General features: G+C 32.7%; 2 protein-coding genes across 2 annotated transcripts; both read left to right on the top strand.

Moving 5' to 3' along the window:
* Positions 1 to 2,650: 2,650 nt before the first annotated feature.
* Positions 2,651 to 3,196, top strand: LOC139526703 (perlucin-like protein). Its single transcript, XM_071321864.1, has one exon. The coding sequence runs from the start codon at positions 2,651 to 2,653 to the stop codon at positions 3,194 to 3,196; it is 546 nt and encodes a 181-aa protein (XP_071177965.1).
* A 415-nt stretch (positions 3,197 to 3,611) lies between these two features.
* On the top strand, positions 3,612 to 9,916 carry LOC139526702 (C-type lectin domain family 4 member M-like). Its single transcript, XM_071321863.1, has 2 exons — positions 3,612 to 3,637; positions 9,544 to 9,916. The coding sequence occupies exons 1-2, from the start codon at positions 3,612 to 3,614 to the stop codon at positions 9,914 to 9,916; spliced, it is 399 nt and encodes a 132-aa protein (XP_071177964.1).
* The last annotated feature ends 7,701 nt before the right edge of the window (positions 9,917 to 17,617 follow it).

Genomic DNA, 17,617 nt, shown 5'->3' with positions numbered 1-17,617 from the left:
TTAGGCCGTTAATTTTCTCATTTGAATTGGTTTACATTGTCATTTCGGGGCCTTTTATAGCTGACAATGCGGTATGGGCTTTGCTCATTGTTGGAGCCCGTGGTGTGACCTATAAACGTTGATGTCGTTGTCATTTTGTTTTCTTGTGGAGAGTTGTCTCATTGGCAATTATACCCCATCTTCTTTTATAATATATATTTAAAGGCATATTATTGTACAGTAATGTTGTCTTTTTAATACAATTATTCACATGTTTGATATGTCGTATTGCATATCAACACATTGCCTAACTAACAAATCCGAGCAAGGTACGTAATAATATTGTATACGAACAATTTCGACAACAATATATGATACATTTGTATTCATGATGATTATGATATTCGAGATGTTTGATACATCATCAACAGAATATTTAAATGAATTTTGATAGAAATAGAAACTTGTTGATCGGATATTTCAGGGCTTGTGTCATACTTTTACGGAATATAACTGTCTTTATTATGACAGTTCCAAGTTGAATGATATTTTTAGAAATACTTTCTACTGAGAAATATTACTTTATACTGCAACTAGTTGTGTTTATTTCCTAAATATAGTAACGCATTTATGTTTTGTGCAATGTCAATTTAATCACGGAACACTTTCTCCACAATCAGGTATTGTATAATGGAATAGATGGTGTAAATTTTTTGCTGCAATTATAGCATTTCTAATTACTAAGTCACCACATGAACGTCTGTCAGAGGGTACACATATACGATTATAATACCACCTATGTAATATCAACTAGTAAATGATATTATGGACCAATCGTTAAATGTTATAGCCGATTCTCGTACTACACATCAATCAGATATGGACATTAAATCGACATTTTTACATGTGTTATAAACTCTTGTTATTAATATATAATACCTGTTTTATTTAATTTTTTCGCACCTATTGGTGACCGTGTATATATTTTTTGCAATAGTTTTCAGTTTAGCTTATTACCTATGTTCGTATAATGTATACAGTTTTTCTTTCTTAATTTCACGTTTAATTTTCCGGCATAAAAAGGTCATTCGCGTTCTTCACATATAAAGGCAACAGCAGTATTCCGCTGTTTAAATGTCATAAATCGATTGAGAGAAAACTATTTCGGGTGTTTTGCGATGATAATGTACCAAAAAAAAAAGATTATGAGAAATATAATCCTTAGCTATACACGTCTAGTACTGCCGACAGAGATTTCCGAAGAAACATTCTTTATTCTTGTGACTGTGAAATATTATATTTCTACTGGATTTGTTATTACATAATTTTAACATTGTTAAAGACTCAGAGGTCGTAAAATGTTTAGATAATAAACCGAAATACCGTTGACCTTCTTAAATGCACTGCAAGGAAAATTGTTAAAAATCATTAACGACTTATTACTATTTCCAATCCCCTAGTTTTTGGTTGGGTTCTTGTTGCTCAGTCTTATGTTTTGTATATTGTGTTTTGTATAATGTCAGTTTTTTTAAAGTTTTTTTTTGGCATGGCGTTGTAAGTTTAATTTTTGACTTACAAGTCTGAATGTCCCTTAGATATATTCGAATCTCTTTCAATATAAATAAGTCTGAAACTTGCAAGAAATAGAAATGATAATAAATCTATCAAAATAACGGCTAAACTCGGTATAAAATAAGCTTTTCTATAGGAAGTTGCAACAAGTAAAACTCCCCACTTTAAAAGTTCGGTGAAAGGAAAGTTGATGAACGATGAAAACGCAACACATGGTACTTCTTGTTCACATACAAATATTATTGTAATGTGCAGTTCCCTGATCCCTCCTGATGTACATAAAATAGCAGTCAAGGCATTAGCCCAAAAGATAAGAGCCAATGTCTTACCCTACTAAATATCGTGTATTCCTTGATACTTTCGTTTAGTACATCTTGTTGAAAATAGTGTGCTGGATACGGTTTATTTGTTCTTGTCTAAACATAAATAACAGTCCGGGTCTACTTTGGATTATTTTATTTCTAAATGAACGAAGTGTTAAGTCTTATGGCTTTTGCTGGACAAAATATAAAAACATGTACAGTATGCTGGCTTCTGAACATTGGAATGATTTTTTCTGGTACATAACTAGTGTAAATCTTATTATATACTATTAGACTGTTTTTTTTTATAACATTCATTGGAATAAAAACATTACATGTAATATAGACTGTGTTGACGATTTATTATAACGTATGCAATAATTTATAACACCTGGAGCATGTGGAGATATACAATAGTTTTCAAACAATCAACTGTTCATATGGAAAGTGAACGTATCGTCGTCTAAGACAATTTTCTGTAAATAATTTGCTGAGAAAAGGCACTAAGCAATTATGTGAACCACAATTTAATTAAATGTTTACTTAAACCTGGAAAATCTGTCTTCTGAGCATCTGAAATGTGGTTATATGCTCAATATGGTAAATAAGGTAGGACCCTGTCAATACATAGTACTTGGTTTAAATGACCCGTTTTCCCTATACAGATTCCTATGTTCACATGTACTCTGTTATTTATTTGTAGTAAGGTTAATACATATGTCATCATTGTCCCTATAGCAGAGACTTACATCAACCTTTTTTCAGTGAGAAGATTGACGTTTATGACAATTAGCAAAATGCATCTTTATATGGCTTTACATCTGTCGATTTTATTCACCTTTGTCAAAGGATTCCTGCTTAAAAATGAAACTGGTTTAGGAACTATTGTTAAGCAAAACGGATGTCCTGACGGTTGGACAAGATATGATTTACACTGTTATCATTATAGTTCATCCAGACAAACGTGGACAACTGCAGAAAATACATGTGAACAGTTCGGTGGTCAACTCGTGGTTATAGAAGACAACGATGAAAACAGTTTTATCGAAAGATTTATCAAAAGGTTTCTTACATTGTCAAGAAATTATGCACATGACTGGACATTTAATTATACCTGGATCGGTGCCTCCGATTTGGCAAAGGAGGGTAATTGGTTGTGGATAACGGGCAAAACACTCGGTTTGTACACCAACTGGAGAGCACCTAATCCTAATAATGGAAATGGATATTTTGAGGAGGATTGTATGGACTGGAGTTTTGGTGGTTGGAACGACAACAACTGTGCTTCTCGCTTGAATTTTGTTTGCGAAAAAGAGGGCAATGGTAGACATTGGACCAATTAAAGCAGTAAATTCAACCAAATATAGGCTTTATTTTGATTAACGATAACAAATATGATGAAAGTATTTGAAATGACGATTTACCTGTAAATGAACATATAAATTTATTTCATTTAGAAATTTAGAAATATTGGATTTATCACTTTTTAGTAAATATATAATAAATTTCACGAGGTACGTAGTTTCGCTTTTATATCTTTATTGCTAGCTCACCTGACTCAAGTGCGTTTTTCTCATCAAAATTGGCGTCCGTCGTCCGTCGTCCGTCGTCGTCGTCAGTCATTGGAAGTCGTCGTTCACTTTTACAAAAATCTTCTCCTCTGAAACTACTATGCCGAATTTAACCAAACTTGGCCTGAATCATCCTTAGTGTAACTTGTTTAAAAACTGTGTCCGATGACCCTACTTGCAAAACAAGATGGCCGACATGGCTGGAAATAGAACGTAGGGGTAAAATGCAGTTTTTGGCTTATATCTCTGAAACCAAAGCGTTAATCTGACAAGGGGTAAATATGTTCATTAGGTTAAGATCTTTAAGCCCTGCAGAGTCGGATCTACAAACAAGTCACCATGACCAAAATTGACAGTTGACTCCTTCAAGAGTAATTTCCCTTTATAGTCTTTATTTTAACAAATTTTCGTTAATTTTTATAATCTTTTACATAAATCTTCTCTGAAACATCGAGACAAATTAAACCAAACTTGACCACAATCATCCTTAAGATATCTTGTTTAAAAATGGGTCTGCTGACCCCACCTACTAACCAATATGGTTGACATGTATAAAAATAGTACATAAGGGTTAAAAGCAGTTTTTGGCTCATAACTCTGAAACCAAAGTATTTAGAACAAATCAGACATGAGGTATAATTGTTCATTAAGTCAAGTATCTGCCCTGAAATTTTAAGAGAAATCAGGCAACCTGTTGTTTAGTTGCTACTCCTGAAGTGGTAATTTTATGAAAATTTTGCAGTTTTTGGTTATTATCTTCAATATTATTATGTTATAGAAAGAGGTAAACTGTAAACAGCAATAATTAACAGCCAAGTAAGATCTACAAATAAGTCGAACATAAGCAAAATGGTCTTTTGACCCCTTAAGCAGTTATTGTCCTTTATAGTCAATTTTTAACAATTTTCTGAATTTTTGTAAATGTTTACAAAATATTTTCCTCTGAAACTAATGGGCTAAGTTCATAATAGATTGAGATAATTGTAAGCAGCCAGAATGTTTAGTAAAGATAGATCTACAAACACATCACAATCACCAAAACACAATTTGTCATGAATTCATGTGTGTCATTTGTTAAATATGCACATAGACCAAGGTGAGCGACACTCTTTAGAGCCTCTAGTTCATTTCACCATACTACTTGCTTTTTGCTTGTTAACACGTACATTAGTGTAAAAACATACTCAGACCCGCCGTATTTAATAACGCCATGTATTTCATATTCACAATACATTACACGACTTTAGGATTACTTAGAATTAACAAGTTAGATGTGGTATAGTTGTCAATAAGGCATTTCACTTATTTATACTGAATTTGTCAGCAAGAATATGAATATTTTAATGCGTAAAGCAACAGTTTGTATTGGTATCGGAATTTAAATGATGGCCAATGAAGAGTCATAAGTGTTGGAGTTATATGTTCAAACTCCTTTTTGTGGTTTACTAGCCTCGCAGCTGTGTTCTGAACACGCTGAAGTTTGGATAGACTCGAAACATTCACACTATACATTAAAGCTTTACCATAATCAAGTCGCGACGTAACAGAAGAGCACACATGAGTTTTGCATGCGTCCTCCGTTATATATGATCGAATCCGTCCTATGTTACGGATCTGTTGGAAACAGGATTTAGTCAAATTCAAGAAATACTTTTTCGATTTATTCTCGTATGCAACCGGATGTGACGTACTATGATTTGGTGGTATAAACTGAAAGTAACTTTTTCTTTGTAAAACTGGTTATTTCGAGCATTCCTGTCAGCTTTTTTCATAATCAATTCAATAGTTTGAGAAAAATCTAGTATAATGTTACACGAAATCGACAGCGATTCTTATAAAATTCGTTTTGAAGACTCAATCCACTCAAAATATATCATTTTTTAAAATATTTTCCTTAAATAGCAAAAACACATGAGAGTACTTAAAAGGTCAAAGGTGCATGTACAGCTTCCCATATTAGGTGTAAACAATTTGAAGTCTTTGTTAAATTTGCACTTTTTAAAAAAAATTATGCAGAATTTTTCTTTATTTCAAAAAAAGAATCACTTGATATGAGTAAAGTTTATCCTGTCCAGTACCATAAACAAAAGTTCACATAACATTTCATTGCATATAAGATAAAAATGAATTGGGAGTTGACCAATCAAATGTTTACCTCTTTTTCCTCTATACAATGTTTAGTTACCGAGGGATCTAAAGTTTAGAAAATATTCTATAGAAACATAAATAAAAAAGAAATAATGACCCAGAAACGTTTTAATGCAATGAAAAGTAGGATTCATTACCTACAACTGCCTTTTCAAGGGAATACTTTTTTCGACCTATTTTTGTATGCAACCTGATGTGACATGGATTTTATTCACCCTCTATGGTATGTAGGGGCTCAGTAGTGAACCGTATATCGAATATATCGCACGCTGAACTTTTCTGCTGCTTTTTGTAGAGAAATAAACAATAAAACACAATCACATTCATGGACGACGTCACCATTAACAGTAGACATGACGTCATGAACCCCGTATGAAATTTACTAACCCCCTACGGATCCATAGGGAGTCACCACGTGACAGCGTTAAACCAATTACAACGTGATAATTTACCTGCGTGCGATAGAGAATTTTAGTGTAAGTTTAAACTCTTAGAAGTTCGGGGCATGTAAACGTTGAAAATAGGCCACACAGCCCTATATTTTGACCTTTGAAAAAAATAGAAGTTTATGAACTTTCCATTCTAGAATTTTTTTTTTCAAAGCTTCATAGTTAAAGTGGTACAGTTTTAGCTGTAAAACAAGTTCCTAAGGGAAATTGCATTGTAGATATTTACAGAAATGCAACAAGGCACATTAGCAAACAAGAAAGACACGAATTCAAAAAAAATAATAGTACAATAACACAAATACATAGTCCTTAAACGAATTATGACAGAAATAGAAACTTGTTGATCAGATAGTTCAGGGAAAGTGTCATGTTTTTAAGTAATATAACTGTCTTTATTATGTCAATTCCAATTGGAATACTATTTCTGGAATATAATTTCTAATGGAAGAATTTATTACTGTTTAATTCTAGGTAGAAAAAATTGTATAAATCTGTTGTTGCAATGATAGCATTGTTGATTCCTAAGTCTTAAAATGAACTTCTGTAGAGAGGATCACACAATCATTAATAATGAATACCACCCATGCGATATCAATAGGTAAATCATACTATTGACCAATCGTAAAATATCATAGCCGATTCTTAAACTTCACTTCAATCAGGTTTGGACATTACATTGACATTTCTTATATGTTTTATAAACTCTTGTGATCAATATATAATACCTGTTTTATTTAATGTTTTCGCACCTATGGGTGACCGTGTAGATATTTGTTCTATGAGATGTCAATTCAGATGATTACCAATGTATGTATAAAGTATTCAACGTATACAGTTTTTGTTTATTGATGATAAGTTTAATTTTTACAATAACACTAAATAATGAAAATACATACATCAAGTTACCGTTTTATTTCAACGGCATCCGAATTTCACCAAGTCTTTTATTATTGATTACAATGTATAAGTTTAATTGGTTGTATATCAAGGATATTCATGTTCTTAAAACTAGTTTGTTTGCGTACGTACGTACTTTTCTTTATATATACAATAACACTAAAGCAATGAAAATGCATACGCCAAGTTACCATTTTATTTCAGTACGGTTGAAGGTAACTTAATGTAAACAAACTTATTTTCGCGGATACTTTATTTTGCGTTTTACTTTTTCTTGACCACATCACGGCTATTTAATTTCGCGATTTTTTTTATTTAATTGGTGAAGTTTAATAAGGGAAGATCCAAGTTTTACATATTCGCGTTATTTTTCTACTCGCGAAAGTCGCGAAAATAAATCTCTCGCGAAAATAAGTTGGTTTACAGTATTTCAGCACGGTTGAAGGTAATGTTAGTGTTGCTCAATCGTTTCTTTGTGTAGTGATTCGTGGTGTGTGCTAGTGACCATCTTTTAGCCATGGTGTTGACTTATTTTGAGATGACTGTTTTTGATCAATACATGCAACATAGACTCTTTTTAGGATTTATTATAACGTATTGTATAGTTTATAACGCCTGGTGATATCGAATAACTATCATATTTGTTTATTCACAAAGTAATCCACAATTTAAAGCATGTCCATTACGCATACCTGACCTGGAAAATCTATACGTTAACTTGTATTACGACTTATGAAAGAAACAAATTCATTTCAAAGTGTGAAATTATGAAATTCAGACAAACACCAATTGATTTTTTAAAAACATTTCTATATAGAACCATTCATTGGTAGTGTGAATGTGTCGTAATCTGATTCTATTTACTGCATAATAACTTGTTGAGAATGGCTCTAAGCAAATTAGTAAAGCACAATTGTATTGTAACGAAAACTGAGCGGTCAGGCCTTAGAGTAAACTATAAATATTAAACCTTAGTGTGTTGCTATAAGAATGCTTTTTATAACAATGTATAAGTATATATGAACTAAAGTTATAACTGGCGACCCTTCTTTGGTAGCGTGGTACTCTGGTATCGTGGTACTTTGCGGTATTCCGGTAGATCTAAGGTTGGTTCTGTATAGGTTTTTGTAACAGTATTCTAGTCTAACAAATAAATACTTCACTCTATTAGGATATCGTAAAGAAAATGGATAGCGGAAATATATATATACCCCGAAAGTTTACTAACTATAGTTTGGTAATCGGAAAATGATAAATCAAATTCAATGTCAAAAGATAACGTTTCTCTCGAGAAGTTATTCTCTAAATGCAACTTGTTAAAGGAACTGACAAGCCCACATTATACGGAAAAAGTCTGGTTATTACTTAGTCTGGTAAATGGTTTCGGTACATGTATATTTAAATCGCTTGGAATTAGCGTGTGTTACTTTCCTAGGGTAAAGTCGTACTGAAGTCTTATCCGTTTTCTCCGTCGTATTTATACTTAGGCAAACCAATCTACCGATTTGGTTTTCCATTTACCATTTCGGCTTACCATTCACCTAAATTACCAAATCCAGAGCCGACGACATAACAAAAATAGGTTATGACGTCATTGTGTTGAACGTCATTTGAAGTAAACAATTCACAGGTGTTCCGATTGTAAAAACATAGACAAGAATAATAAAAAGTTAACAAACATGGTTATACAAGAAATATATTATAAGAACAGTCAATTAACGGTAAGGTTTTAACAACATCATCACACAATTTTAGGGAAAACAAGTTCCATTTCAAGGGACCCCCATTTCGTTACAGTATTGTATGTTTACCAAAAGCTGTATAATCTTTCTCGTGGGCATCTAAGGTGTGTAAAAATAAAAACAACACCGTATGAATTGCATGCGTTTGAAGAAATTTTCAGAGTTAATCTTCCTGATGAACACTAAAAGCCGAATATTTGAGAGCTAACGTAATAAAAGAACCGAAACAGTTTTAGAGCTATTTGACCAAGTATTTTGACATTAATTCAATGCTCCAAACATGTGGTTGAGTCAAAATGTTTACTTAATGCACTATCTTGATGGAAAAGTTAATTGTTATGTTATATATTGAGGCAAATCAGAACTGTATGAAGCAAGCGGGAAGATGTGGGTTATACGCTCAAAAGAGGGGCGAAAGATACCAGAAGGACATTCAAACTCATGAATTGAAAATAAGCTGACAATAAAAGACAAACAGACATAGAAAACTACAGACAAAGTAACACTAACCCTCCAAAATCTTTTTCATAAGGTAATGAACTGTAAATAAACAAAAGGTATTTGAAGAGACTCATTTCACTAGCCAGATTCCGATGTTTACATGCACACTGGTATTCATTTGTAGATAAGGTTAACTAGTTTATAAGTGTCCCTATAGTAGAAAACTAACATACATATTACTGCTATCTACGTAAGTAAATTGGCGTTTCAAAATACAGGATAACTTGTGAAATGCGTCTGTGTATTACTCTTAACCTGATGGTTTTATTAGTTTTTGCCGAAGGCTTTTTGCTTCAAAATGGAACTGCTCCAGGAACAGTTTTCAACAGAATGGATGTCCTTTTGGATGGACAAAATATTCACTTCATTGTTATTATTATAGTGTATCCAGGAAAACCTGGACGACCGCAGAAAATACATGTGAACAGTTTGGAGGTCACCTCGTTATTATTGAGGACAACGATGAAGACAGTTTTATCCAAAGTTTTCTGAATGTGTCGAAAACTTTTGCAAACGACTGGTCAAGTTCTTATACGTGGGCCGGAGCTTCTGATTTGGCAGAAGAAGGTAATTGGTTGTGGGTTACGGGTAAACCCGTCGGTGTGTTTACCAACTGGAGAGGACCAGGTCCAAACAACGCACATCATGGCAGCCATACAGAGGATTGTATGGACCTAAGTGGTGGAGGTTGGAATGACAATGACTGTGCTTCTCACTTTAGCTTTGTGTGCGAAATAGAATCGAACGTTGATTAAAACTGTAAATCAATAATCAACAATATGAATCTTTAATATTTTAGTATATAACTGGATTGTGCTTATCTATGCATCAAGTTTGCTTGTAATGTTCACAAACTCGTTTCTTTATACTTTTATTACACTGAACTACTAATTATATCTTACACCGAAAAAGAAGGCTACCAGATATATAATTCTAACTATACGTTTATTATTGGCGACGATGATATTCAAAAGTGTAATCTTTCTTATTAAGACTGAAATTTTGAATTGATCCTTGTTGTTGTACTATTAAGATACCTCTGCATTGTATGAGTACAGGCAACAGTAGAATACCGTTGTTCAAAAGTCATAAACCGATTGAGAACAAAAAAAAAACAAATATGGGTTACAAACGATCTATTTGATAACAACTGCCAAATTAGTATGTCTGACTTGGTACGGGACATTTTAAGAAAAATGTTGCATTGAACCTGGTTTGATGGCTCACCAAACCTGCTACTTAAATGACAATGTTAAAAATCATCTCTAAAATGACAACATTTCTTAGCAGCAATACAGCGCAAACACACACAAGAACACTTATCACAGAGAAAACGCACACACAAATATTATAAATAATAGTCAACATAAAATGCAAACCACAGAACAACAACAAACATCTTCCATCACCGATAAATACCACAGGACATCACAAACAGTGAGGCACTTACGTAACGAACATTTTTACATACATTTTCACAATACCAGTCCAAACAACTTGCGTGACAATGATGGTATTGATAGGCTATTTTCGAATTATACGGACTACAAAATATGAGACATAACACATTAAACAACCGAAACCACAACAGAAAAGTCAAAAATGAATACGTTTTGCTCTTGTAAGTACAAACTCATTAATAAGTCTAATTCGGTAGGTCACGAGTTTGTACCTACATGAGCAACAAGTCAAGCAGGGTCTGCTTTTCTGTGCACTTGTGATCTGTGGGGTTCGTGTTGCTCAGTTGCTCAGTATTTTTGTTTTTCTATACTATGTTTTGTAAACAATTTTTTTTTTTTTTACTTTTTCGTTTTTCTCATCGCACTGTCACTTCATTTTCGATATATTTTCGTAATGTTCCGTTTTCAATCAATTTCTCTCTCTCTCATGTTTTAATGTAACTACGACGATGTTTCAAATATCAGATTCAATTGTTTGGTCTAAAATGTCCATCTTTAAGTTTTCTTAAATAATGCTTTTGCATCCCGGTTATTATTTCATGGACATATAGCAACATCCTATGTTTTTAAATACTTGCCTAAACCTGTCCTCACTGCAGTTGATATCACCCAGGGGGTAATAATTGACATGTTTTCGTCAACACACTGCATGTTTCTGTAATAATCTTCATGAGGTCAATTCCTCGCCAAAGTGAAAAAAACAAACTAAACTGTAACGGGGTTTACAATGTTTATGATAGATAAAACATCAGAAACTGTCTGATGTAAATCTTGCTCAGGGCGTTGCATCCTTTGTTTTTTGTTTACAACCATTACTTTATAAACTGGAAAGGATTAGGAATTTGGCACTTTAAAACTGAAAAATAGTAAAATAATTCAGACTTTTAATATTGTTTAAATATCATAAATTAATTATCAGGCTAAAATCATCTGGACATTGAGTTTGTCTCACAGAAAACCATGCAAAATAGAATGAAATTCAAAACAGTGTGGCTGTGGCCATTGATTGGCACATTAAATTCATCCATTGACTGGGACAATTTAGGTGGACGTTTGTATGTAACGACCACTGTTCACGAAGTACCTACGATAGACATTTAAACGGTGGGTTCACCAAAGGTTTTTTAACGCCTTTAATTATAAAATAATTCAAAAAATTAATCAGGAATAACCTTTATGTTTTGATTTATATATTTTTGATATAAATCAAAACATCGTGTTATTTCTGATTAGTTTTTCGAATTACTTTATTAAGGTGTTGAGAACCTTTGGTGACCCAATAGTTTAAGTGTCTTTAAAAAGTACATAGTGAGCAGTGGTCGTTACATACAAACGTTCACCTAAATTGTCCCAGTCAATGGATGAATTTAATATGTCAATCAATGGCCACAGCCACACTGTTTTGAATTTCATTCCATAAAAAATCCCCCAGGAAGGTGGTTAAAAACAGCTAATGAAGATTTTTAAGTTCTTATGTTCTTAAAAGTGTATAAATATCACTTTGTTTTTATATAAATGTCGAAACTGACGGATTTTACATACTCAAAAATTGAACACACCAATTTTGCGACACAATACTTATGAGTAAATGAGTGACCCTTACAAACATTTTACACTCAATGATATCTTTAAAATATATTTCAAAACAAAATCCTATAATACCTTGGCTCATAGCTTTTAAAAGATTGGAATTGGGTTTATTTTTGGTAGTATTTGCATATCTCCACTTATAAAAGTTATTTAAAGTCCTAATTAAGGCACTGATTTAAGACAACATTTGAACATACAAGAACTGATATATGACAGCATAGGCTCCCCTGAACAATTAAAAGATATACTTTTTTCCCTGATACTTTTCGGTTTTAGGATATAAAAGGGGCCAACATGCATCATGTCAAAACCTTTGAATTTTATGCAAACGACTATAACATTTTGAGAAATTCCCTTTCTGTAGAATTAATACAAATTAGATATATACAAGTGCTATTTTATACTCCAAGGTAAAAACTGACAAAATCAAACGATATCAATCAACGAAACGATCGAAAAACGACTGTTACATTTCTTGAAGAGGGACGAAAGATACCATAGGGACAGTCAAACTCAAAGATAGAAAATAAACTGACGTCATGGCTAAAAATAAAAAAGACAAACCGACAAATAATAGTACAGGAGACACAACATAAAAAACTAAAGACTAAGCATACAAACTGATAAAACAAAACGATATCAATTAACGGAACGAATGGAAAATAACTGTTACATTTCTGACTTGGTACAGGCAATTTCCGAAGGAAATTGTGGTTTAAACCTGAACCTGGCTTCCAATCTACCGAAAACTCCTACGTGTACGACATATTTTTCTAATTACGTCATAACCTGAGTATGTAGACTTTATCGTAGACAATTTATATCTAGAAATATGTGGCTCATATCTAAATTTAGTCTGATAGCGTTTGATAGGTATGTAAGACAAAATTCCAGTTTTTACATAAATCTGATATTTTTTTTCTCCTCCAATATTCTATTGACATAACTTCTTCCCGTTTTTATTTTTTAAGTTATCAAGACAAAATTTGGACGATCGATTATGAAGTATTACAAGATGACCCTGTGTAGGATTTCGTCGTTCTCTGTCGAAGTTATCTTCCTTTCATTAGTTTTGTCCTACGTGATGTTCTACGTAATTCCTCTCTGAGAAGATTTCATGGCTTTATCTAAAAAAAAAAAGGTAAATCTCGCCTTGAGATATAACCATATGAGACTCCGAATGATTTAATCATTTCCTTTGAGAGTAGTATAGTTTTTATTTGCATTTTTCTTCCAAAGCATTACAGACAGAATAGATTTAAAGTGGTCAAGTGATCCTGAGTTAAATGGTGATAGTCTCATGTCTCGACTATTTTCTGTTCTCAAGTTTGGTATTTCATTGTGACCTTTCTTGAAGATGGTGTTGTCGCATAACAAAATCAAGGAACAAACTAAAGTGGTCGAATCATACACCCTCCTTAAGCAGTTATTTGACATTGAATATAGTCATCAAACAATGGTGTTGTATGTGTAAACCTAGAGTTATTGTGTTGGTCAAACATTATACCTGTCGAATACGGACATAAACTTGAAATGATTATGACCAGTTTTAAGTGACCCGTTCGAATTTTAATGTTAAAGTTTACACGATCATTCATTTGTAGTCAAGGCTCTTGTATATCGATGTAAATGTCCATTCAGTACTGAAATAACAAAAAGATTATCTCAGTGAGTAGATGGTCGTCTATCAAGTTGAGAATATTTGAAAGATGTATCTGCGTATTACTATAAATCTCGTGATTTTATTCACCCTAGCAAATGGATTCTTAATTCAAAATGGAACTGGTTCGGGAATTATTTTCCAGTCAAACGGATGTCCTGACGGTTGGACAAGATACGATTTACATTTTTATAACTATAGCACATCAAGGGAAACATGGACGACCGCAGAAAAAGCTATGATGTAAACGACAGGACATTTCATTATACCTGGATCGGAGCTTCTGATTTGGCTAAAGAAGGTAATTGGTTATGGGTAACAGGTAAACCAGTCGGTGTTTATACCAACTGGAGAGGACCAGGTCCAAATAACGGAAATAATGGCAGTCATATCGAGGATTGTATGGAATGGAGTTTTGGAGGTTGGAATGACAGTCACTGTGCTGGTCACTTGAACTTTGTGTGCGAAATAGAAAGCAACGGTATACCTTGAGACAAAAAATTCAAGAAAAAATCAGTTCTACTTCATTATCCAATTGATAAAGATTGTTAAAATAATATTTAGACTGAACGAAGACTTTCCTGTACATATACAAACAAAACTATTGATCAATTTGTAATTGATCAAGCTTCGTCACTCATGTTGTAAAAAATTAAGTTTATTAGTTTAACATATCAATATATTAGTTGGAAAATTTCTAAATAACAATGATTTTGCCTTTCTTTAATTGATTTTTAATACATCATATCTCATTCGTAATATTCTTACTAAAACATTAAAAAACACGTGAAAGAACAACTGTGATCTTTATGAAGTGCAAAAGATTAGAAATGTTTTCGAATTTTATCAATTTATCAAAGCACCAACGTTGAATTTTATGTCTCATCTGAATATTTTTTAAACATTCCCTATTGAAATATTTTTACTAAGACTTGAGTCGTATTGAAGGAGAGGAGATTAATGTTCAGCAGGAGAAACTTACATCATCATCGCAACTGATTTTGTTTCGTTTGTTGTTCATGCGATTCCCGGGTATATCTCTTTGGTGATATATGAATTTTTAATGTGTTGTTATGGTGTCAACTATTTTAGTCTCTAATACAAGGCTTACTAAATAATAAGTCTTGTATTTCGATTACTGTTTTAGATTGTAGTACCAGCCTCTCAAGGTGCATTCACTAATCCAAATGAGCTATAACAAGGACGTAGTAATATGCGTTTAACCAGATCATACATCTGTGATCTTAAAATATATGAATAAAGAGTTGTCTCAAATAAGTGGACATTACAAACTGCAGAATCGCCGCGATATAGCCTTTTTGTGCTAATGCGGCGTAAAGCAACCAACAATCAATCAATCAAACTGCAGAAGAAAAGGCAATATTAGCTTGAAAGGTGCATGCAATAAGTTTTAATTTAAAAAGCTTAAAAGCTGTTGGTCAGTTAATTTGTCTTCATATGTATAGGATATAGTTCTGTTCAGATTAAGAAAGGTCGTAATATGTATCAATTTCACGTTAGTTACTTTAACTTTTATTTAACATTCCATAATAGCGTAGCTGCATACAATTTTAAATATCTTATAAAGACCATCATGTCATTCAATATACTAGTATAGGATATCCTGCATTATCATGCTTTAACCAAATACATTCCGAAAAGAAACCACTTGTGGAGTGCTTCACGAAAATTATTTCCAAATTATTAATACACATTAAATCAGCAATAAAACCATATTTTAGAGTTAATGTAACACTACTTACGTTGAGGGGGTGTTACTCATATTAAGAGTCTAAATGATCGGTTACAGTTCTTATAATCGAAGTCCAATTTCATTTACAATAGTATGAAATAGTTAACTTATTCACCTTTCACTAAAAGATCTCACAATTTTAAAAGTTAACTCAGAAATAGGTTAAAACCAATTTGGTTTCTAAAAAATAATACCTAAGCCAAAGAGAGACAATTCATAGTTAAATACTATTTATTGACTTCATATTTGTTAGGTTTGGAGAATGTGTTTTTCAAATGGAAGTAGTCATTCTAAACAGGACCAACTGTGCTCCACCTTTAGTGACTTGAATCTGATTCTTATTAGGCAGACTTTACATCTTCACATGCATCATGATGATCTAGAAACTGACAATGAGGGTCGGTTACGACTCAACTTTACGACAAGACTTTATGTAGCAACTTCTTTATATGAAGATAAAAAGAGCTAACGATACAAAGAAGATAATCAAACTCATCAGTCTAACTGACAATGCCGTGGCAAACATAAAACTAAATTCGATAATAAAAAAAACCAATCAATTATATATAAATAAACTCATCATAGATACTAGGACTAAATTTTGTATATACGCCAGCAATACACATCACCCAACCCAAAGATTGAGCAAAATCAACCCTACCAGAAACTGGGAGTAATATTGCGGGTGCTCTTCGTGGATAGGTAGATCCTGCTCAACATTATGTTGTTCATGTTAGTAAATATCTCAAATTGTTTCTGTCGGGATGTCTTTGGAAGAGGGTTTCTGTTAACATAGAAGCTATTGAACCAAGTTATTTCAAATGGTAAAATTGTTCTTCTTGTCGTCGTTACAATCCTTCATCTTTCCTTCAATTTCGACATGATCAAACTATTATTTTCAATGATAAACACATAAACTGGAAGCTAGTGAAGTATGAACTGCTTACTGTAATGGAGCACCGGAGTTTTTTGGGGTGCCCAAAAGTTTTTGGTTTAGTTTTATAGACTGTTGTTTGTCTTTTTTGTTTTGTCAGTGTTTCATTGATCTTGTTGTTAATAATATCCTGTCTTTATTGTTTTTGATTGTTTCCATGGTGTCTCCTCTTATTAAGGTTCATCATAACCTTTTGGCTAAAATGGCCGTAGTTACACCCCAAATTTTACTCTGAGTACAGACTAACCTATACACCTACAACAGTTTTAAGGGATGGCAGGAACTAGATATATAAATTTTAAATGCATTTTATGTTTCAGAAAATTATAAACTTTTCTAGATTTTGCTATCCATCTTTTTTCGTTCCTGCAGAAGGTGCAAAAATTAACTAAGTAGTGAAAACGATTGAGAAGCTCCCCTCATATAATCAATGTTGTGAGTAGTATTGATTTAAATGGACAATAGATGGACAATATACACCTGTAAACAATAGGTTATTTAACAGGTTTAAACTGTGTAACTGAGTGGACCGTATCAAATGAAACTCGGGTGTTTGTTTATTTTGCTATCTTCTGCAGACTGGAAAAAAATGAACATCAAAATCCAGGTAAGTTTTTAATTTTCTAAAGCGAAGACTTCATATAACTTTTATATATCTAGTTCCTGCCATGCCTTAAAACTTTCCTGGATGTACCAGTTTGTCTGTACTCATAGTAATTTTGGAGGTGTAAACACGGCCATATTTTTCAATTGCTTATGATGAACCTTAAATGAGAGCCAATATCTTCCTAGGTTAATATATTTAATTATAAGGATGACTGATACCTGAAATGTATCTATACACAGTGCATTAGTAAATGATTAGTTAATTATTATTGAAGGCTTTCGTTTTACGTTAATCGTAATATAATTTTGTATAATCTGTTCATCTTTTCACAACACCTGAGATAAACCTCATTCTTTAATTTGTTGTGTTGGTTTTTGTATACTGTTGTTTGTTCTTAGGTTACGTTTAAATTTTTCAAGCTATGGCTTCGTCAGTTTATTTTCGACTTTCGA

The sequence above is a fragment of the Mytilus edulis genome, chromosome 6 (assembly GCF_963676685.1).
Source record: "Mytilus edulis chromosome 6, xbMytEdul2.2, whole genome shotgun sequence".
Classification (NCBI taxonomy): Eukaryota; Metazoa; Mollusca; class Bivalvia; order Mytilida; family Mytilidae; genus Mytilus; species Mytilus edulis.
The sequence above is the reverse complement of the archived record's forward strand: the minus strand, read 5'-3'. Positions and strand labels throughout refer to the sequence as shown.

Bases quoted from the DNA above. Each gene is read 5' to 3' on its own strand.
- LOC139526703 (XM_071321864.1), top strand. From the start codon at position 2,651: ATGCATCTTTATATGGCTTTACATCTGTCGATTTTATTCACCTTTGTC.
- LOC139526702 (XM_071321863.1), top strand. From the start codon at position 3,612: ATGGCCGACATGGCTGGAAATAGAAC. The intron at 3,638-9,543 runs GTAGGGGTAAAA...TTATTATTATAG, and splicing joins GACATGGCTGGAAATAGAAC to TGTATCCAGGAAAACCTGGA.